Source organism: Eschrichtius robustus, chromosome 7 (assembly GCF_028021215.1).
Source record: "Eschrichtius robustus isolate mEscRob2 chromosome 7, mEscRob2.pri, whole genome shotgun sequence".
Taxonomy (NCBI): domain Eukaryota; kingdom Metazoa; phylum Chordata; class Mammalia; order Artiodactyla; family Eschrichtiidae; genus Eschrichtius; species Eschrichtius robustus.
The window spans coordinates 85012495-85034750 of NC_090830.1; the positions used below are offsets into that span (position 1 = coordinate 85012495).

Below are 22256 nucleotides of genomic sequence, written 5' to 3' on the forward strand. Positions count from 1 at the left end.
AATCGTTTTAAATGTTACCTCTCACAATCAGTTACCTTGTGACGTGTGCACCTGTGTGTACATCTACATTTAAAGACAATACTTTTTAAAAAGGTAAGTTAGCACAAGTCGGCTAAGAGGTATCTGCCGGGTGTAATTGCACAAAGGTCTGTTTCACCAGCATCTCTCTTAGCAAGTCGGAGGGAGCGGGCTCTCGATCCAGCAGCGCCCGCTGCCAGGCGGGGAAGCGCACAGACACCCCCCGCACGCGCACACGCCCCTGCTCTCTCGCCCCGCAGCTTCAGTCTCTGACCCCACTGCATCCACACGGGAAAGGGGCTCACAATCGGTGGGTCGGGAGCTGCTTTTGCCACACACTTCCAAGCGAGCGTTTGCTTGGATCATTTATCTTGTACGCGTTAAGAAACCACCATTAGGTGTTGGTGGGAGGCGCTACTCCGCCTGAAGCCCAGCCAGTCCGTGGCGGCTCCGCGCACACCGCACCCGCCTGGCTGCCAGAGCCCGCCTGGAGCCGCCTCCCGCCCGGGGTCCCGGTTCCCCCGGATCCCGGACGCGGTCTCTCGTTTCACGTCTCCCCCTTCAAGTGCGACCGGGCAGGGGCGCCGGGCAGTGCTTTCGAATCTTCTGCGGCTTGCGGGGTTCCCTCCGCGGCGGGTCGGACAGCACCCGCCGCGGGCGCCCAGTGCGTCCCCGGCCCCGGGCTCGCGGCGGCGGCGGCGGCGCAGCTCGCTGGAGTTTGACTCTCGGGCAGCGGGGCCGGCGCGGAGTCTCAGGCGGCGGGAGCTAGGCGAGCCCGGCCGCTCGCCCTCCGCACTGCGCTCGGATTGGTCTCTCCCAGACAGTGCTAGCCGAGGGTTGGCTGCGGGCCGGCTGAAGAACAGGTGCACCTTACCGCCCGGACTCGCGGAGCAGCCGCCGAGGAACGCGGCGCGGCGGGCCCGGCGAACGGCGGCGGCCAGGCCGGCCCCCCTGTGTCGGAATGCGGCTTTCCGGCGCCTGGCGTTCCGCGGCCGGCCCGCTCAGCCCCTGAAGGCGGCGCGAGGCCCAGGGGCGGCGCGGGCGGGCGCCCCGGGGAGCCGGCCGGGTGCGGCGCCCCGAGGATGCCGGCGCGGCTGGAGCGCATGCAGGCGGCGGGCGGCAGCAGCAACAGCAGCAGCAGACGCGGGGCTCCGGCGCGCAGGAGGCCGCTTGCCGGGCTGCAGACGCGCCCCGCCGCTCCCTGACCGGCCGGCAGCGCAGGGGGCCAGTCTAGCCCCTCTTCCGAGCTCCTCGCCACCCCCTCCCCGGCGCGTCCCCTCCCCGGCCCGCGTCCCCTCCCCCGCTCCTCTCCTCCCCGCCCGCCGCCCGCCTCTCGGGGGGAGGGGCGTGGGGGCAGGGAGCCGATTTGCATGCGGCCGCCGCGGCCGCTGCCTGCGCCCGAGCCCGCCGCCGCCGCCGCCGGAGCCCGCGCCTGCGCCCGGCCCGCGCGGCCCCATGCCTCTGGCACGGCCCTCGGGGGGGCGAAGGTGAAGACCGGCTCCTAGGATGAGTGAAGGGGCGGCCGCTGCCTCGCCACCTGGAGCCGCTTCGGCAGCCGCCGCCTCGGCCGAGGAGGGCACCGCAGCGGCTGTGGCTGCGGCGGCGGCGGCGGCGGCGGCGGGCGGGGGCCCGGACGGCGGCGCCGAAGGGGCGGCCGAGCCCCCCCGGGAGTTACGCTGTAGCGACTGCATCGTGTGGAACCGGCAGCAGACGTGGCTGTGCGTGGTGCCTCTGTTCATCGGTTTCATCGGCCTGGGGCTCAGCCTCATGCTGCTCAAATGGATCGTGGTGGGCTCCGTCAAGGAATACGTGCCCACCGACCTGGTGGACTCCAAGGGGATGGGCCAGGACCCCTTCTTCCTCTCCAAGCCCAGCTCCTTTCCCAAGGCCATGGAGACCACCACCACGACCACTTCCACCACGTCCCCAGCCACCTCCGCCGGCGGCGCCGCCTCTTCCAGGACGCCCAACCGGATTAGCACCCGGCTGACCACCATCACGCGGGCACCCACTCGCTTCCCCGGGCACCGGGTGCCCATCCGGGCCAGCCCGCGCTCCACCACGGCACGGAACACTGCGGCCCCCCCGACGGTCTTGTCCACGACAGCCCCTTTCTTCGGTAGCAGCACTCCGGGCTCCCGACCCCCGGTGCCAGGAACCCCCAGTACCCCGGCCATGCCCTCCTGGCCCACTGCGGCATACGCTACCTCCTCCTACCTTCATGATTCTACTCCCTCCTGGACCCTGTCTCCCTTTCAGGATGCTGCCTCCTCCTCGTCCTCCTCCTCGTCTTCCTCCTCTACCACCACCACGCCAGAAACTAGCACCAGCCCCAAATTTCGTAAGTAAACACTGTGTCTGAACTCTGATTTACTGTTGAGTTTCCATTCTGCCCTCCTGCTGTCCTTTTCCCTCGCCAACGCCTGTCTTCTAGCATCCTTCACCACCCCTGCACCCCCCCACTCCATTCCAGGTTTGGAACACGGAGTGAGAGAATTAAAACTGGCCACAAGGGAGGGAAAAGGTGCCGGCCTTTTCCTGTGTGTGTGTGTGTGTGTGCGTGGGGGTAGGGGTGGTGTGAAGCAGAGAGAGATTGTCAGCCAAGCTCCATGGGCCCTACTTCAGTGGGTCCCAAATGAGAACTAACTCCCTTCAAGGGGTTAAAGCGAGTGCAGACCTGCTGGCGAGCTCTGGGATTCGGCTCCTATTGAGAGCTGGGGAGGGAGGAAGGAGGGATGAAGGGAGGGAGGGGAGGGGGGAGGGGGAGGGAGGGCCTTCCCAAAAGCACTGAGCCCTTTCCCCGCCCGTGGGAAGGAGAGAAAGAAAAGCACATGTAAATCGACCGACGTTAAACCACGGAGGGAAGTTGTATCCATGTGGGGGTGGGCTGGGGTGTGTGTGTGGTGATTTGATGGAGATGTTGTTGGTACAGTGAAGCTGTAGACACTTCCAGCAGCCCTGACCCGGGCAGGGACCAGGAAGGGTTAATTAGAAGCCATTGTGGGAGGTAGGGAAAGGAGGCGATCCACGGCGAAGGGCTAAACTGATCACCTCCTACCCTGCCCATGGCCATTCCAAGGTGTAGAAACGGATTCTGTGGCCGCCGAGAGTGAGTTAACTAGGGGGAATTAGAAAGGGAGCCCTGCAGAGCTGCCGCCTCTAGGGTCCTGACGGAGGACGAGTTTTTTCAGCTCTGCCAAGCATTTGCTCTGTTCCTTTCCCAAAGGTGGAGTGTGAGCCTCGTCTCCCCTCCCTATATGCCGGAAAAATTTAGGCAAAATGGGACAGAGTTCTGTGCACTCAAGGGTGAGAAAATGAACTCATTTGAAGCAGGTCACTCTTTGAATGTAGCTTCTTCACCCTTGGCTCAGTTGCTGCCACTACTGGCCAGTTTCCCCAAGCATGATAGCTTTCTATCTGTCTAGGAGGTGTATATTTTCTCTATACCTTTATACATGTTTTAGATGACTGATTGACCTCCCAGCACCCTCCCACCACCCCACCTTGTTCTTATTCTAAGGAAATTTTAGGAAGGTTCTTAATCTGACTATCAATCAGGATCTGAGAACAGTTTGTGCAACCTGTGAAGGTTATTTAGGACAAACCCCAAGCCTGCCAGTTCAAGTTCTGTGCAAGGCTTTTCTCCAAAAACTGCCTGGCTATGCCTTCTTTATACTGTATTTCTGTTTTGAGCCATAACATCTGGAGGGGAAGGAAGACTGACTGCTCATCATTAACTCTTGAGTAGGAATACCAAGCTTTCAGTCATCTGGGAATTTTTCATTTCTCTGACCTGTGGTCTTAGCTGGGGTGTTATTTAATCCTTGAAACTTTTTGTTTTTGGATTTTTTGTATTTGTGGCTGAAGTCCAAGGAGAGATATTCCTTATGCTTTTACTCTGCTTTGGGAAAAAAATAGGCTAAAAGATAAATTGAGAGAGAGGAGAGGGGAAAGGAGGGAATCTGCCACAAACCAGAATGGCAGTCAAACTGGTAACTTGCTGCTTCTCTCTCCTTTGGCTGAAGCAGTCATTTTTGAGAGCACATTTTCTCAGGAGGTGTGTAGAGGTTTCTCTCAACAAATCTAGCTGCTTGAGTTTTGTGGATGAGTAAAGGATGTGCAAGTGTATGTGCGAACATATTCAATGGCTTGAAAATAGATGCGTTTATCTTGAAGACCCCAGGTTTTTAATCTTTTCTTTTGTTACAGTTGATATGAATAATGGAGTGTGGATGTACTTCTCAGCCTTGCGTGTGTGTTGGGGGGCTTGCATATGGGGGGATATTTCATATTCTTTCTGAATTGATTTCCTTGCTTTCCATTCCAGAGGTCTTTAAAGAAAAACCCAAGGTAATTATTTTCTACCCCTCCATGCTCCCTTCCTACATTCTGTAGAAGGGAATGGCAGCCTGTTTAATAAATAATGATTATTGACACGGCTCTCAGCCCCAAGGAAAAGGGTGGTGGTGGTGGGGGGAGAATCTGTAAATGGTATCAATGTTCACTTAGACATAGAAGCAGTATTTGTTTTATGTGTATCTGAGGTTCAGCTCTTGCTCTTTTTTACACCTTCAACAGGGAGTTGAATTAAGGGATTTGCAAGTGTGCAAATCCAGCAGAAACTGACCTGGTTTGCCTATATCAACAAGGGAAATTTTAATGAAAGGAAGATTATGTAGTTTCCATAAAAGATGAGTTTAAATAGGTAGGTTGTATGGTTATTTAAAGAAAAAGGATAGTTTAAGTATTTTTTTAAGTCCAAGATTGTAGGATGATTAACAAAAGGAAATAAAGATTTCATTTGAGGGATCATCAGCACTGCTGAAAAATGGGCTGAATATCTTGCATTTGTATTTTTCACTTGTTTCGATTATGTCACCAAAGTTCCCAGGAGAGAAATTCCCCCCCCCCCTTTTTTTTTCTAGCTCCTACTTCCAGACTTCAGTAGATTTTTTTCTTTTCTTTTTTTTTAAGTGAAAGGCATGGATTGTGTTGTAGCACCTGAGGACAACTAAGAATGATGCTTTTTTCTTTTTTTTTCCTTGAGACTAACTCACAAATTCTTTAATTGCCAGGGTCTATGCTTTTAAATTGAACACAAGCCTTATAGAATGAATGTCTTTGTGTTCGTCTTAGGTCAGTCCGAAGGATCCTGTCTGTAAAGGCAGCACAGCTCTTTGGAGTGGAAGAGGCGGGTTCATTCTAGAATAAACACCCTTGCTAATGGGTAATAGGATTTTTGCAAGCAAAAGCTATATTTGCTATGGGAAGGCGCAGTTTAGGAGACTGTTTCTAATTTTCTGTAGGATTAAAGGCAAAGAAAGATTGAATTTGAAAGGCAGAGGGAGGAGAAGAGGGGTTTGGAAGTTGACTCTTCTCATCCTGCAACCTTTAGAACATGAGCCAGACCAAAACTTTCTTCTGTGTTACTGGGGTGTCTTGGGTTCCCAAATAGTTTCCCAGGACTCGCCTTTCCTTCAGATGCTTTAAAAACAAATATCTTGAACATACTGCCTTTAAGAGATTATTTCCCCCAAAATGTCTTTGAAACATTTTACAGCTGTAAGTGTAGGGTTAGTTTACACATTTTTTAGTCCAAAGGGAGGTTTACTGCAGACAGTAGAGGAACAGTGATTTTGACCAGTGTGTAAGCAACCTTTTATGGCACATTGAATTGTATTTTCAGACTTGAAAGGCATATGCATATGTAGAATGTTGTCAGTGCACATGTGGATTGTTATTTTACTCAGCAGAAAGCACTGTTTAACAGATAGAAGACCAGAGTCCTTGGCTAAATTCAAGCACTAAAGACAGAGAGCCACTTTCAATGGGTTATTCTTTGGGTCACATTTGGAAGGTATATAGCTAATTCCAATGAGTAAGATCACAAATCTTGAATAGTGTATTTAGTAGAGAAATAAATATAAAGTGTATCATTGATGTTTAAACATGGTAGGGTGATAATTTTAGTATAACCAAGTCTACTTAAATCAAACTTTACCCAGTCAAACGTGTAATTTTGAAGAGTTCCATTGATAACATTGACAATTTTCTTATCTGTCCTCTTTCTTTCTATAAATTTATTTATTTTTGGCTATGTTGGGTCTTTGTTGCTGGGCTCAGGTTTGCTCTAGTTGAGACGAGCGGGGGCTACTCTTCGTTGTGGTGTGCGGGCTTCTCACTGCGGTGGCTTCTCTTGTTGTGGAGCACGGGCTCTAGGCACATGGTCTTCAGTAGTTGTGGCACGTGGGCTCAGTAGTTGTAGCTTGTGGGCTCTAGAGCGCAGGCTCAGTAGTTGTGGCGCACGGGCTTAGTTGCTCCGCGGCATGTGGGATCTTCCCGGACCAGGGCTCGAACCCGTGTCCCCTGCATTGGCAGGCGGATTCTTAACCACTGCGCCACCAGGGAAGCCCTTAACTATTCTTTTTAGACATCTTCAGTCTTTCAGTAAAGGTACTCTGAGTTGCTTTATAAGCAGCCTCAGGTATAATTTGTTTAAATAAAGTTACTCCTATGTTGTCTTCTATCTACTGATAACATGAATCGAGGCCTTCAGAGGAATTCCAACATAGAAAGGACTGACCCCAATCATGTGTGGTTGCCAAAGTGAGAGGATTCAGAGTTCGAGATCAATATTTCTTATGAAATTCAGTTGAGAGCTTTCTTTATGAGCACATGCTGCAGCCTGAGTATGTTTTGATTTCCTTTGGCCTTAATACAGGATTACGAGACTTTTCTACTTTAGTCAATTATACTGTACATTTTACTCTTCAGACACTTACCTTTTGCTTCATGATCCTAACAGAAAAAAAAGGGGGGGGGAGGGGTGTGGGCATAGAATCGGCAAGGCTCTTTTTAGAACATTGTTAATTTGGTCTCAGTGCCTTAAGGCTGTGGTTTAAGCCTTTCTTCCTCAGCTACTGGTGACTGAGCTAGAAGGGGTTGGCAGTGCTAATTGAGAGCTCCTTTTGCATGCTTGATTGGTGAATCCAGCCACCTTTGTATCTGTGCAATTTCCCGGACAGCCTTTTTTTCTTTTTTTTTAACACAGTGTTGATCCACATATTTGTCAGAAAGAAAAACAAACAAACAAAAAAAGCTTCAAAAAAGCTGGTGTGTGGCAGCTTCTCTCTGTTACTAAAGAAACCAACTTTTCTAAATCCAGGTTGAGCCATAAGCAAGAGTGCAGAGTTTGAAAGCAGTGCTGTCCTGGGAGGTCTAGTGTTTGGAGGAACAAGATCTCTCTTCGCCCCCTGGCATACTCTCCTGGCTCTTCCCCCTCTACCCAGCACAATGAGAAGATGGATGATTTTCAGCTCCCTTCTTATGTAGAAATTCTTTCCTCATAACCTCTCCTATCCAGTGCCAAACATATCTCAATATTCTATCTCAGGTGTCAAAAATGGAACATGAAAGTTGGCCCTGAAATATGTAAGAGCAAGGAAAGAGCCATAAATCTAAGTCTGTAAAATGCATTTGAATTGCTTGTGAATAGAACTGAAATTCATTTTTCTCCCTTTGAATCTGTTTTTATCTTCAGACTTTTGTGTTGGGTGAGGCACAGAGCTGGTACTGCCTTGGCAAATACCACTGAGACATTTTTGGATCCTAGAAATTTTACTTATCTACACCAAAAAAAGTGTTTCCTCCAGAACCATGTACATATGGAAGGCAGGATGGAGGAATAGACTGTTTAAAGCTTTGTAATATCAGGATGAAAATGTACCTAAATCCATTCATGTGATTATTAATGAAAGTAGTAGGACACATGGTTAGTTTGGTTTTCCATTTTCACCACTTTTTCTCTGAGGACTTCCGGTACTCCTACCTTACCCAGTCTTTTATAGAATTGGATCTACATGACTCTGTCTGAAGGCCCCTTACAGACTTTTGATTATTTTATTTTAGCCCTTTATTCCTTAGCTTATATTATAAGCAGTAGTCATTAAAAGAAATTTTCTTAGATATTCGTAACATTGCCTTGTCATTTCAAGTTGTTTTAAAAGTCAACCCTTTTGGTAAGACATGTTAGACTAAGTTGATGTAGAATGTTCAGAAAAAAACCTACCCATTTATGCAATTGAGTTATTAAATTGTCTTGGTGTTTTATTTTTTAATTAAAAAACATTTTTTTTGAAGATTCCAAAAACTTGGTGGAAGACTAATGGCCATTTATTGTCCCACATAGATTGGTTTACAAATCATACTAATTTTGACAGTACTTATTATCTGATTCCATAAAACAATTGTACAATTGAATATGTGCTATTATATACATTCATATAGTTATGTTTTCGTAATGTCATGTTTTGATTTTTAAATTTATTTTAATGAATATTTATTAAACCCTGATTTGGGGTATTACTATGCTGGTAGTTAGTTAATTTAAAAAGTCTATAAAAGTAATGGTTTAAAAAACAGAAAATTAAAATAAAACTTCAAATGTATACAACATTCATTCTCCCATATCTTGGACGTAGGCGTTTTTTTTTTGAATGTGTCTCTTAGTTGGAACTTAGCGTCATTTTCTTTTTCTTTTCCATAAGCCACACCTCTAATTACTTGTTTCTTCTTCAAAGACACTGGTGAAGGAATTTTAACCCAGATTTTTCACAGATACGATAATATCCCCCCTGCCCTGGAAATCTTTTACAGTTTTTTTTTTTCTTTTACAGTTTTCTTGCCCATATAATTCAAAGTAATTTTCTTTCTTCCTTCTTTCCTTCCTTTCTTTCTCTTTCTCTCTCTCTCTCCCTCCCTCCCTCCCTCCCTCCCTCTCTCTCTCTCTCTCTCTCTCTCTCTTTCTCTCTCTTTCTTTCTTTCAACAACTCACCATTTGGAGTTTCTTCAAAGCATTCAGCTATGTTTTAATAGAAATTACAGTTATCTTTCATTTCTACAATCATATATCATTGGCTTACATAAAATTTAACTAAATTACATAATCGCAATAAGAACAACTGATATAAACAGGTTTGTTACCCCACTGAGTGTTGGTAAGCCTACAACCCAAAAGGAGTTTACAGAGGTGTGCAGGCTTTCTTCAGGTTTGCCTGCTGGCTGTGACCTTCTCACAGTGCAGTGGCCCTGACAGTGTCCATCACACTGGAGGAGTGGTGACAGCAAGCTGGCTAAGGATTAAGAAAGCGCCTCCTTTGTAGGTAATAGTATTGAAAATGTAAGTCAGTCATGACCATATATTTCAGGAACTTCAGTGGGCGGATGACAACGTTTGGTATAGAAAGAAAAAAATCCAAAAAACCTGTAGCCTTGAATACCATGATAACTATGCACCCTCAAAGAACCAGTTTATTCTCTCTGAACTTTAACTTCCTCCTCTGGGATAATGAGGGGGTGATGATAATAACCTGCTTCGTATACCACTTCTAAAAGAGCTTATAAGCTGCAAACACTCTACTGTTTTTTTTTTTTTAAATAAATTTATTTATTTTTACTTATTTATTATTTTTGGCTGTGTTCGGTCTTTGTTGCTGTGTGCGGGCTTTCTCTAGTTGCAGCGAGCGGGGGCTCCTCTTCGTTGTGGTGCGCGGGCTTCTCACTGCGGTGGCTTCTCTTGTTGCAGAGCACAGGCTCTAGAGCGTGCGGGCTTCACTAGATGTGGCGCGTGGGCTCAGTAGTTGTGGCTCGTGGGCTCTAGAGCGCAGGCTCAGTAGTTGTGGCTCACGGGCTTAGTTGCTCCGTGGCATGTGGGATCTTCCCGGACCAGGGCTTGAACCCATGTCCCCTGCATTGGCAGGCGGATTCTTAACCACTGTGCCACCAGGGAAGCCCCACTCTACTGTTTTTATGTCAAGAGAAATGGGAAATGGATAGACTAGGTATTTTCATCCAAAACCACATTAGGCCATTGAATTCAGTTGAAATATTGGAGCTAGTTTGCTATATCTAGCTTGAGGGATCTTCCATCACAATGAGGGATGATTATTCTTGCATGCCCTTGGATCTCTCCTGTATTCCTCTCTGATACCCTGACACACACAATAGAATATGGTGTGGAAATCTCCCTCAGATCACCTTGGAAGTTTAATCACAAACTGGAGCCCACCATTTCTCATCCTTTGCTTGGTAGATGGTTTTGTAGCCTGTTTTGCACATACGTTTCTCAAAGAGAGGAACTGAAATTTGGGAGAAAATGAGTGAGATTGTTGAATTATAATTATCTGGAAATCTGAAACCTGCAAAAATCTGAAGATTTTTGATGAAAGAAAGGATGCCCTTATGGTTCCTTTTAGTTCCATTCCCACACTGTCTTATTGTCATTGAATCTTTGGAGTTTGGAGAGAACTTTAGTAAAAATGGGTCACGTCTGCATTGCATTCTCTTCCCCCTCTTAATTGAAGAGTTATTGTGGTTTAGGATCCAGAGGATTAATGGCTTGCTTGTGCCCACCAAAGAGCTCTTTTAGATGTATGCTTTTGTACTTCAGGGCACTTTAATATTAGCATTTTGAAAACATCTTGCTTCAAGTCTGTGTTTTTTGGAAACTTCATCCTGAATTATATTTCAAAGTATTACTTCTTTTTGTTATGAGCCTTTATTTTTCAAGACATGTTGGTGATTGTACATAAATCATAGATTGCCATTCCCAGGCATAAAAAGAGGCTAGTCAGAAACAAGCCTGTAAACTGAATTCAGAATTTAGTTTAATAATAGAAGTTCAGCAGCTTCCAATGATAAGATTTTGTCTTTGAGGACTCTTCCTAGAAGTGATAGTATGTATCATGGATGCAATATACAGTGTAAGAGCAAGAAAAAAATCTTCTGAATCTATGCAACTACTTTAGCAGTAATACATTACAGCCACGGTTTTGAGAAGAGAATTTTTATGCTAAGCATTTGATAAGAATTCTTGAACATATTAGCCTACTTCCTAAGATACCCTTCCCGTGACTACATATGACCTTTGGTCTGATCTTCCAGTGAATTGCCAGGGAGTTAGAATTTCACTAAGAGAAAATCACACCCTTATCATCATTTTGGGTTCAGACTCTAATTGATTTCTGTGCCTTGAATTTTACTTTTAGACATGGGGAAGAATTCTTCACAGAATCTCAGTTTTGGAAGGGGCTTGAGAATTTAGGTAATAACTAGAGCTGCCATTTGTCGAGTTTTACTCTGTGCTAGGAGGGTCCACACTTTACATACTTTGTCTTATTTATTTATTGAAACAAGGATTAAAAGACAGGCATTTAGGCCTGTAGCCTAGTCTGATTATCTAAATTATGCAGGTAATCGAGCTGGGCTTAGATTGGTTATATAATTTGCCTAGGACATGTGTAAGTGGCATAGTTTGAAGAATCAGGAAGATGGGAAGATCATTTTATAGGTAATCTCTTCCCACTTTAAATCCTAAGGCATTGACACAGTGTTGACATATCTATGTATATTACCTGTTTCAAGCCCCTAGCTCATAGCCAGTGACGTTTGCCATTATAAACTGCATAAATGGCACATCTGCTCATACCTGTTCTTTGCTATAGTAAAGGGAGCCTTTAATAACCAGAGAAATTTCCCTGGTTTCCAGTCCAAGGAGAAATTTAGGGAGATAGTTCAACAAAAGATAAAGAATGTGTTCTTCTAAACTTCTATTCCTTGATTTTCTTAACTCTCTGTTTCCTCCTGTGGCTGCTTATAGGTGATTCAATAGAACAGTGACAGAAAACAGTTACAGACTTTATTTCTCTACTTCCTGAAATCTAGCCAAAATTGTCTTCTCTGCTCATTCTAAACTTGCTTTTGATTGCAGTAGTTACTGCATCATATGCTGAGAGTGGCCTGTGGAAACGTGTTAGGGAACATTTGGAGTAATAGCCTTGAGGTTCTCCTGACCCTAAAATACCAACCCTACCAAGTAAGTGTTGGGTGTTGCGTGTATGCAGTGTTTCCTGCAGAGCGTCTGAATTCCCTTTTGGAACCATCCTGCAAGTTACCCACCATTGACTAGCCCATGGTAATTTGAAGAGGAACTTTGGTGAGACCCTGATAGTCTGCCAAGGATACCACCAACTGGGCCCAATCATTACTTACTAGTTTGATTTTGATGTGTAGCAAGGGGTCCCTAAGAACAGATTTTCTGAAGGTTAAAATGAAAGGTGATTGTGATGTTTACTTTTGCTAACTCGTAAAAAGAAAACAGAAATAGATCAAATACTAAGATTATATAGTCTTTGAATAGCTATGCTGAAAGGTAGGAATACTGTAACGTCAGGAAACAAGTATTGTCAAAATCCCATAAGACTGTGAATGAATTCTGTAGACTAAGAATGACGGCTGTACTCATAAAGAAGAGAGGGAATGAGATTGCTTACCCAAACTTATTGTTAAACAAAAGTTTTTGTCAGCATGATGGCAAAATCTAGAGACTCTAGGAATAGAAAAGTGAAAATGGGGTGCAGCACTGTTTATATTAAACACTGTCTTGACTGAATTCCATTTAACTGAGTCTTCAGTATGAGACTCTTTTCTGTGTTAAAAAAAACTGACAAATGCCCTCTTCATGCCAAACGGTCACAGTTGGTAGGGTTTCTGCCTTCAACAAATGAGAGGTGTGTTTACCAAATGTTAGTTGTATTAGCTCCCAAACTTATTTATGCTGGTTGTTCTTGTTACTGTAATTAGGTAATGTATTTAAATAATATTCAAACCAATGAATTAATTGTGGTTTTTATTAGAACTAAGTTGATTACTTCGGATGTACTCCATAAAGAGAAGTCACTGAAAAAATGCTTGTTGAAGAAGTTGTGGGCAATTTTAAGGGAAAATATATTTATATATCCATAAGAAATCTGCACTTGGATTGTTTCACATGTGGCTTTAAGTTCTCATTCCTCAGTAAATAAATTGAAACTGAAAAAAACATCACAGTATCCATTTGTGGTGTGGTTTTTCACAAGAAAGGTAACAGAAATTTATTCAGTGAAAAGTCTTGAATACCACAGCGAAATATTTGGCAAGTGAACGCGCATTTGTATGTTTTAGGTTCAAATAAAAGAAATAATAAATAAAATAAATTTTACTTTACCCATGTGATAGATTTACAAAGCCATTAATTCGTGTTTTTAATAATTTTAAGTATATTGGAAAATGTTTACTATATAATTATCTAAAACTTCTTGGGTAGAAAATTATATAAGATGCTGATTATATAAAGCTATGTCGACTAATAGATTTAATAAATAGTAACTATAGTCAAGGAAAGTATGCAAAATTGTTAATGGTGATGATTTCTGGTTTGTGGAATAGGAATGCCATTTAATTTATTGCACTTTGCTGTAGTTTCAAAGTTTTATTTAATGGTCATGAATTATCTCTCTAATTAGAAGTTATTAAACTTTTGAAGAAGTAAAGAATAAGATCCATGAATCCGTTCAATTATTGGTCTTGGTTCTGTGAAGATTTTTTTTTCTAGTCTAGGAGTTTGTGTCTTCATTGGTGATGTCAGCATTAAAGTGTTGGCTGAGTTGGGTTCCTGCTGTGAAATGCAGATGTGGAGAAATATAAATGCATTTCATTTGCTCATGGGAAGTAATGCCTTATTGAAGGCAGTGTCTTACCCTGGGCCTTGGATTATTAGCCTTGATCTTATAAGGATAAAAAAGATGGTAGCTTTACTGTGTTACTTAATGGCTCTTCCAGTCTGCAGAAGCTGGGCAGTCTTTAGTAGTATTGCTAAGGATGGATATAGCCTGTAGAAGTCAACCAGTTGTGGGTATACTAACCAATTACCTGGTCTTTTTTTAAGGATCAAATGACAGGAAAATGCAAAGGCTAATTTGTAGCGCTGGGTCTTATAAGGGAGGGCTTAGGTCACATACGAACAGGTGGGATGACCAATTCAAAGATTTACTAGATGCTGTAAGCCTCTCAAAGAATCATAAGGTGTTTATTCACATAAAAAAGTTAGGTGGTTGGAAAGAGGTGATTTGTAGGACACATAGTCCTTAATTTGGTCATGAGTTGTGCTCAAAGTCTTTTTTTTTTTTTTATAAAGACAACTTTATTTATTTATTTATTTATGGCTGTGTTGGGTCTTCGTTTCTGTGCGAGGGCTTTCTCTAGTTGTGGCAAGCGGGGGCCACTCTTCATCACGGTGCGCGGGCCTCTCACTATCGCGGCCTCTCCCGTTGCGGAGCACAGGCTCCAGACGCGCAGGCTCAGTAGTTGTGGCTCACGGGCCTAGTTGCTCCGCGGCATGTGGGATCTTCCCAGACCAGGGCTCGAACCCCTGTCCCCTGCATTGGCAGGCAGATTCTCAACCACTGCGCCACCAGGGAAGCCCTCAAAGTCAAAGTCTTTTAAGATAGCTCCCAAATACATTGGTGAGCAAAAAGAGAACAAAAAAATGATTCTGTATATATAATGTTAAACGTTAGAAGTCAAGATAGTGTTTGTCTTTGGGAAGGAGGCAGGTATTGACTGGAAGGAGACCGAAGATATGGGGCTTTAGGATATTGGTAATATGCTAATGATCTGGGGACTTATCACATAGGTGTGTTCTATTTCCCAGAATTCACCAAGCTTCATGCTTATGATTTGTGCACTTTTTATATACATCAGTACAAACTTAACTGTATAAAAGAAATCTTTCAAAACATTCCTTTGGCCTATACTTCGTGTTCCCAGGGTGGTAGCCTGAATGTGTGGATTGTTCCATTTACAGACACTGGATTGTAATTCTCAGTGTTTGTTGTTCATGCCTCACAGTCTAGTAAAGGCAAAGAGGGTCTTCGCAGCTTCAGCAGCTTCCTTTGTTCTCAGGATCCTGGCTTAGTGAGACGCCATGGAGATGCCCACACTCCTTTTCAATTGTATCCTTTCTGAATGGACACCTTGTGTTTATATTACATAAAATTTTCTTTCACCCGTATCAGGAGTGTTTCTGATACAGCCTAAGTTACCATGCTTTTCACACATCTTACACATGTAAACCATACTTATTTCCAAGAGTGACTTTATACATACAGTTCTGCAAGCATTAGAGTGCGTGGTACAAGGGAAAGCCAATTCATTATCTGCATTTATGGTTTTGTCGAGAAGCCCACAACTTATATTCCAGCGAATAATTAAGTGTAGTGTGTGATTCCAACTGAAAAGTATATTAAGCCCTTTCAGAAAGTAGTGATCAGAGCAGGCATAGGTAGTTTCAAGGGAGAATTTGTTTAGGCAGAGAAATGGGCAGCTGAGGCCAGGGGAGAAAAAGGTCATTAACAAAAAGGTTACCGCTTTAAAGGGACATAACAGCTGGCTCACATCTGTGTGTCTGGCCTGGTGGGCAAAGAGGGCCTCTTGGAATTAACGAAACAGCTTCACCTTTTCCTTAGGGCAGGGCCTGATTCAGGAGGGAGGATTTGGGAGGACTTCGCTAGGCTGCTATGGGAAATCACAGTCAGGGTTGGTTCAAGGAATGTGCACAGTAATCTGTGTTATTTTCACAAGATGCAAGGTCTCCAGGATGACTTAGAGGGAGGAACAAGCAACAAATTGTAAAGATTCTCCAAGGCTCATTTGTCCCACGTCATTTAGATATGGTCTTGACTCGTGCTGAATCTGTTTAAGTATTGACTTCATTCCAGTGCCTCTTCAAAGTGCCGCAAGAATCAGTAGAATTGGTGTGTTTTAAAATGTTTAGTTTTTTCCATAGTCACATCAACACAGCCCTAGATTTAACCCAAAATAGTAGCTTTCAAATATCTAAAAATTTGCAAGTGGAGACACAAGGAGAATAGCAAGAAGATATGCTTGATTTTTACTGCTTCACCTTAATTAACCTGTGACTTCAGATTTTCCGGAGGCAAGAAACTACTCTATGAATTGATTGCCATGCCATCCCTCTTGTTTCATCTGAGGTCGTCTTTCCAGAAGCCACTCAGCACCTTTTGGGATTGAGTGCTGACACTGCATGACATTCAAAAGGCAAAGGCACTGGTGATCCCCTTGTGCACTCATCACATGGTGAGGAATGAGAGGGGGAAGACCCTGATGTCTCAGGAACCCTGAGGATGGATGTCTGGCTGGCCTGCCAGAGAGCTTCTCTTGTAGATGCAGGAACTACAGCCGTTCATTTACATATCGACAGCTAAAATTAGTTGTGTCACCCCACCGTGTTCACCATAAAGAAGAACCTTCAGATTAAAATCGGATTCATCACTCTTACGGGCTTACTTGGTTGCTCCTTGTTACCAGATAGAGGGGCTATAACACTGTGTAAGTGCAAATGTTAAATTAGTATTAAGAGCCAGTGGTGTCTCTCCTATATTTCTTACTGATCAGACAATTTTCACTGATGTCAACGTTTATAATAAGCCAGTTGACATATACTATTGTTATTTGCTTGGAATATTCTCAGTGTATCTTTATTTTTTTTGACTTAGATAAGGGTAATTTTTTTTTTTTTTTTAGTTATTTGTTTGGGCCTTTGTGTATTTGATCAGAAGAGATTTTTGAAAGGCAGGCAGCAAAGCTGTAACAAAGTCAGTATTAAATCGGTGTTTCTCCTTTATCATTTGGTTTTTAAGCTTCTAAGTGACCTTCTGTGGTACCACATTGATGCTAATCTTTCATCATGAGCAGCTCTGAGTAATTTATGATAAATAATGAAATGCTGTTTCCTACAGTGCGCTGCAAATGGCTGAGTGCTACAAAAGTCTAAAGAGCTCTATTACTTCTAAATGATTAGATAACACAAAAATGTTAACCCTAAAGAAAAAAGGTCCAGTAGCACATGCTGCTTGCTAAGCACAGTTCCTTCTGCCTGGTACCTTCTGATAGGCTTTGTGCATCTGAACTCTGCATCTGATAGGCTTTGTGCATCTGAACTCTGAACTCTGGGACTGGCGTCTGAACAGTTATCTTCTAGAATAGCAAGGAGAGGTTTATGCCTTTCAGCTAGTTGGGTTGGCTTGGAGCAACAGTGGTTTGTTTATTTGGAGTGGGGGAAGGGAGGAACTTGCAAAATTTGTTTACAATTTGAAACCTTTAATTAATTTTAAAAAATGGTGTTACCAGTGGCAAGGACTTGGATGCTAGGATGCAACAATTTAAAATGTTTTGTTCGAGCACAGATATTGAAAAATGGATATTAAAAAGCAAACATTAAAATGATTTTATCAGAACAAAGCTTTATAGATGCTTTAAAAAAATTATATAGATGTTTTTTCAAAATTAACTCTTATCAGTGTTGCGTTTTCTCTCATCCACATGTACAAAAATGGAGACATAGCAAACGTATATCTGATTTGTAACTCTCAGCTTTCTTGTCATACTCTGTAATGTATTAGTACAGTTGTTAAATGTTGTCCACAGTGAATATGTGTGTTCTCATCCTTGTTGCCATAAAATAGTTGCATATCTAAGTGTTAGGGTTTGAAGCCTTTAATTGCCAGGTACAGAAAGTCTTTTTATGTACTACATCCCATTGTGAAAATTGAATTAAATTGCTGGCCAGGGAGCTCTTTATACTGCCAAGAGAGTCTCTTTGTGAGCAAAACGTAGAGAAGGGTGGTCTTTGGCCAGTGGTACTTCTAAACTCAAACACTTTGCTGAAGTTTGCCATGGAACTTCCTCACATTTCCCCAGACATTATTACTTTGCCAAATGAAATCATCTTTTCCCCCTACTAGAACTGCATTCTTTCTTCCAGGTATCAGTTATGAAATGAATTGCATAAAAATAAATTACACATACTGCATTTTGGAAAGTGTACCCTAGCTGTTCCATCAATTATTCTTCACTGCTGTGCTGGGAAGTCCATCTTAACCTCAATTATCAGTTACATGCAATCAGTTGAACCTCTGGACCTTGCCAAAATAGACATGGTTTCATGCCAGGAAAATCAGGCTGTTTGAATGTTCTAGAATATTTTTGCTTTAGATGAAAAAGGGTTGTGGTCCTGTCTCATGGGAGAGAAAGAGTCAAGGAAGGAAAGCTGTTTGATGCATGGACTATATGGCTCCCCTTCTTGACCATCTACCGTCTAAAGTTTGGTGTAGGTGGCACTGTGGCATTAGCAGTACAGTCCTCTTCAGGCATCTGAGCAAGGACTCTGAAGTTTATAGATTATCCAGGATTTAAAAAAAAAAATAAATAAACAAACTTATTTATTTATTTATTTGGCTGTGTTGGGTCTTCGTTGCTGCGCGCGGGCTTTCTCTAGTTGCAGGGAGCGGGGGCTACTCTTCGTTGTGGTGCGCGGGCTTCTCATTGCAGTGGCTTCCCTTGTTGTGGAGCACGGGCTCTAGGCGCACAGGCTTCACTAGTTGTGGCGCACGGGCTCTAGAGCGCAGGCTCAGTAGTTGTGGTGCACGGGCTTAGTTGCTCCGCGGCATGTGAGATCTTCTCAGCCAAGGGCTCAAACCCGTGTCCCCTGCATTGGCAGGCGGATTCTTAACCGCTGCGCCACCAGGGAAGCCCTATCCAGGCTTTTTAAAAATCTCCATATGCCTAGTCTACCACTTCCTCTTTGATGCTCCACCATGTTGTAAACTGTGAACAAAAGAATCTGATGAACAGGAGGTGATTTGCATGGAGCCTAGGGAGAGGCTAGAGAGTCTTACCCTAAGGAAGTTTATGTTCCTTTGTATAAACTTGTTAATTCTTACTTTTTTTTTTCTTCCAAGGAAAATTGGAAATAAGATAATTAGAAGAGTGGTTTTCAATGGGAGAAGAGTAATTAAGGCACAGTGGGAAGGCCACTGGGCCTGGTTTAGGAATGTAGGCCTACTGCTGTCGCTCAGGTTTTTCTGTAAATGAGGCTGTTGGACAAGGCATTCCCTGAGTCTCCTTTTGGCAAAGAATCCCTGAAGCCAAGTTGTAAATTTGAGATGAAAATATTAGTGGAATTTTTGGGTTACTAATTCTGCTGGCTTTTTCCCCACCCCACCACCAGCCCCCTTTCTCTCTCTTTCCCTCTCTCACATATGTAGGCATACATACATATACACACAGGGGTATTTTGGGGGCGGGATATTTTTGGTGGGATATTTTGCAGTTCAGGATTTAGTAACCCCCATGTTTCAGTGTGCTGCATAGGTGTGACTTGGTTACATCCTAAAGTCCATGGAACTTTGCTTGTTTACAATTTTAAAAAAGAATTCCTTATCCTTCTCCTGACAGATGTAGAGCTTGGTAGCCAGCTGTAGGTCTGTTACGGCAAAAATATATATAGATATACATAGAAAAGTAAATGGGTGCCAAAAATAGAGGTATGAGGAGGCCCGCAGGAGTTACTGGCACACACAATATATTTCGTTTGGAAGCATAAATAAATTCATCCAGTTCTAGATATAATCACAATATCTTTCTCACTGAATTAAACAGAATTCCTAGTTGCCGAATTTTCCAGAGTGTTACAAGAAGAACAGAGGACTAAGGAGTGGTATTTCTAAGGCAGTATTATAAATGTGTCTAAATGTAAGGCATTATTTCCTGGCATGTTGGTTGGCATGGGGATTCTGATATCAGAATGTGGTTCCATCTGTTAGATGTAACCTAGCTGTGCGTTAGAGCACAGCTCTGACCTGTGACAGAGTCAGAGTGACATTAATTCAAACCTGAGGTGGCTAATGTTGATATTTGACCTTTTTTCTTAGAGCACCTTCCTCATTATTAAATAAGGCATGTTCAGTATAGAAAATTAGAAAATGTAAGCAGTAAGAGGAAAAGTCAACTGAGTTCTACCATCCAGAATAAGAGAATTATTATCTTTTTGTTGACTATTAGACTAATTTTTTCCTCTGTGAAAATGTATTTTTTTCAAAAATGAAATTATACTCTAATACTCTTTTAGCTATCTTTTTGCACTTTATGTTAAAATATTTCTTTGTCACTCTATCTATAACGTGGTTCTGTGCTGAAGTATATGGCCATACTAAAATATAATGCGCTTATCACCTGTTGAGAATTTAGTTTGTTTCAGTTTGGTCATAATTATATAAAATTCTACCCTGAACATCCACAGTATGGAATGAAAACTTTTGGCCAATATATGTGCCCCAAAACCGTACGTTTTTAATCTGAATTCCTAAATTCTCATCCAGAAAGACTGAACAATTCACTTTCCCGCCATTATGGTGTCAGAATGCCCACTCTTTCCATAACCCCTGCTTCCACTGTTGTAGGCGTTAACATATCATTGACAACAAAACAAGCAAACCAACAAAAAAACCCTTTGCCAAGAGGATAGTTTTAAAACCATATCTTGTTGGTAGTCTATCTTTCATTTCTCTAATTCAAATGAGAGTAAACATTTTAGATACTTATTAAAATGGAAGGTGGATTTCGTTGGGGAGGTTCCCGGGCCTTTCGTGTCTGCATGTGCTGTATGGCCAGATGCCTCTGTGCGTCGTCCGGGGCTTCATCCCACTGGGGGTGCTGCAAGGAAGAGCAGAGCATCAAAAGTACTAAACTGCCCAGTGTAATTTAACAACAAATCTTCCTCCCCTTAAAACCCAGAAATAGTGTTGTGGATAGAAGGTGGGTCACGGTCATGGTCATAGTCGCGAGGAGTCAGCAGATAAGGAATAAGGTGCAACTCTTCTTGACTAAGTGACCTTAGGGGCTGCAGTACCTTGGGTTATTTGGCTAAATGTTAACCTCTGTGTCAGCCTGTACTAAATGTTAGCCTGTACTTATATAGCTAGTAAGATTCTGATAAAGAACACAAGCCTGAACACACACATACGCATAGATCAAAAATAATAACTCCTGAAAGTCCAGAGGGCTTCCATTGTAACTTTCTCCAAGAGTACAGACAATGCTTGGGGACAATGCTTGGGGAGATGAGGGTCAGCTTCCAGGAAAGAATGGCGTCTTCTGCTCTGCACCTGGGCCTCGTGACAGCCGCTGCCTACTGCTGTTCCCATTAATAAGTGCCATGGAAACCCAGTGAGCTCCAGGGGTGGCAGAGAGGTGGGTGAGCATCAAATCACTAAAAGACCCTAGATTTTCAAGTGTCGCATTATAAAAGTAGAACCGGCTGAGGAAGAGCAGGGCCAGGCCAGCATCCTGTAGCCCCCTGCTTTTTTGGCAGCTGCTTCCCTTTGGCTGAGTCTTCTCCATGAGGAGCAGGGAGACTCCCTGCTCCAGTTTTCTGCATGGATAGGTCGGGCTGAGATGCCCCTTCTCTGGCATATCACTGACACTCAAACAAGAAATTGATTAATTTGACTTGGATTAAACAATCAGAATCTGTTAAGGCTTCGCTGATGATTGACAGATCTGTCCTTTGAGCTTTATAGTTTTAAGATCAAGGCAAGTTGCCTTAGCATCTGTCATGTGGTCATTTTTTTTTTGACATTAAAAAATACTCAAAAATGTTATATCACGGATTGATAAATTCTAATGACACCTCCAAATTGACAGACAAGCATATTGAGATTATCAGTTCAAATATCCTCAGCAGTCTTAACCTCAGCTGCCCAAAGGGAAAGTCTACCAATTTAATCTGGCGGACTGTTTTTTGGATTCCCTTTAATGTGGATGTTAACTTTTTGTTTTGTTTTCCACTATCTGATGCTATTACCATCTAATTAGGTTGAAAATCAGCAATTAGAATTGGAATGCATTTAAGAGTTGTTATTTTTCTTTTGTTCATAGTTAAACTCTTCATGATGTGATTTATAGTGTGTGCGTACATGTGGGAGTGTGTGTACTGTGGAACAGTGGTGGAGGTTAAGTCTGGAAGATTAGGTTGAATCTAAATTTTGCCTTTTATTGGATACCTGAGCTTGATGGAGTCTGTCAGTTTCCTCATCTTCAGAAGCTGAGATAATGGTTACATCTTAGCACAGAATGCTGCTGTGAAGTGGATCTGACAAACCAAGGTGCTGAACAGATTGATAACTTACACGTTGATAGCCAAGGGATGTTTGGATATATGAGACTCGGGGCAAATTGAAGTCATGATGAGAGGCCAAACATTATTTATGTCACGGGGTAATGTTTTCCTTTTGGGATATTTTGTACAGTACTTAGGAACTGATAGTTTGCAAAGTAAAATTCAAGCTGGAAAGCACTGTAGAGAGGAAGAGACTGATGCTGTGAAAATTTAAAGCCTGCAGCGGTGTTGACTCAAAAAATATCGGTTTCCAGGCATCTGGACATGAATTTCTCAGCCTTTGAGAAAGGCAGACTCAACGAGCATGCCCTTTCAGTATGATTGCCCCAGAAATGTGGAATGCTCTGTTTGAAACTGAGCTCTGTGTCAATCCCTGATGTCTCAA

The 22256-nt window shown here is 43.3% G+C and overlaps 1 protein-coding gene across 4 annotated transcripts in view; it reads left to right on the forward strand.

Moving 5' to 3' along the window:
• The first annotated feature begins 1524 nt into the window (after positions 1 to 1524).
• NRG3 (neuregulin 3) overlaps positions 1525 to 22256 on the forward strand; it is a 1080447-nt gene continuing 1059715 nt past the window's right edge. For all 4 annotated transcript variants that reach the window (XM_068548899.1, XM_068548901.1, XM_068548903.1 and 1 more), the window contains exon 1: positions 1525 to 2359. In XM_068548899.1, coding sequence (XP_068405000.1) covers positions 1525 to 2359 — 835 coding nt within the window. The remainder of the gene's footprint in view (positions 2360 to 22256) is intronic.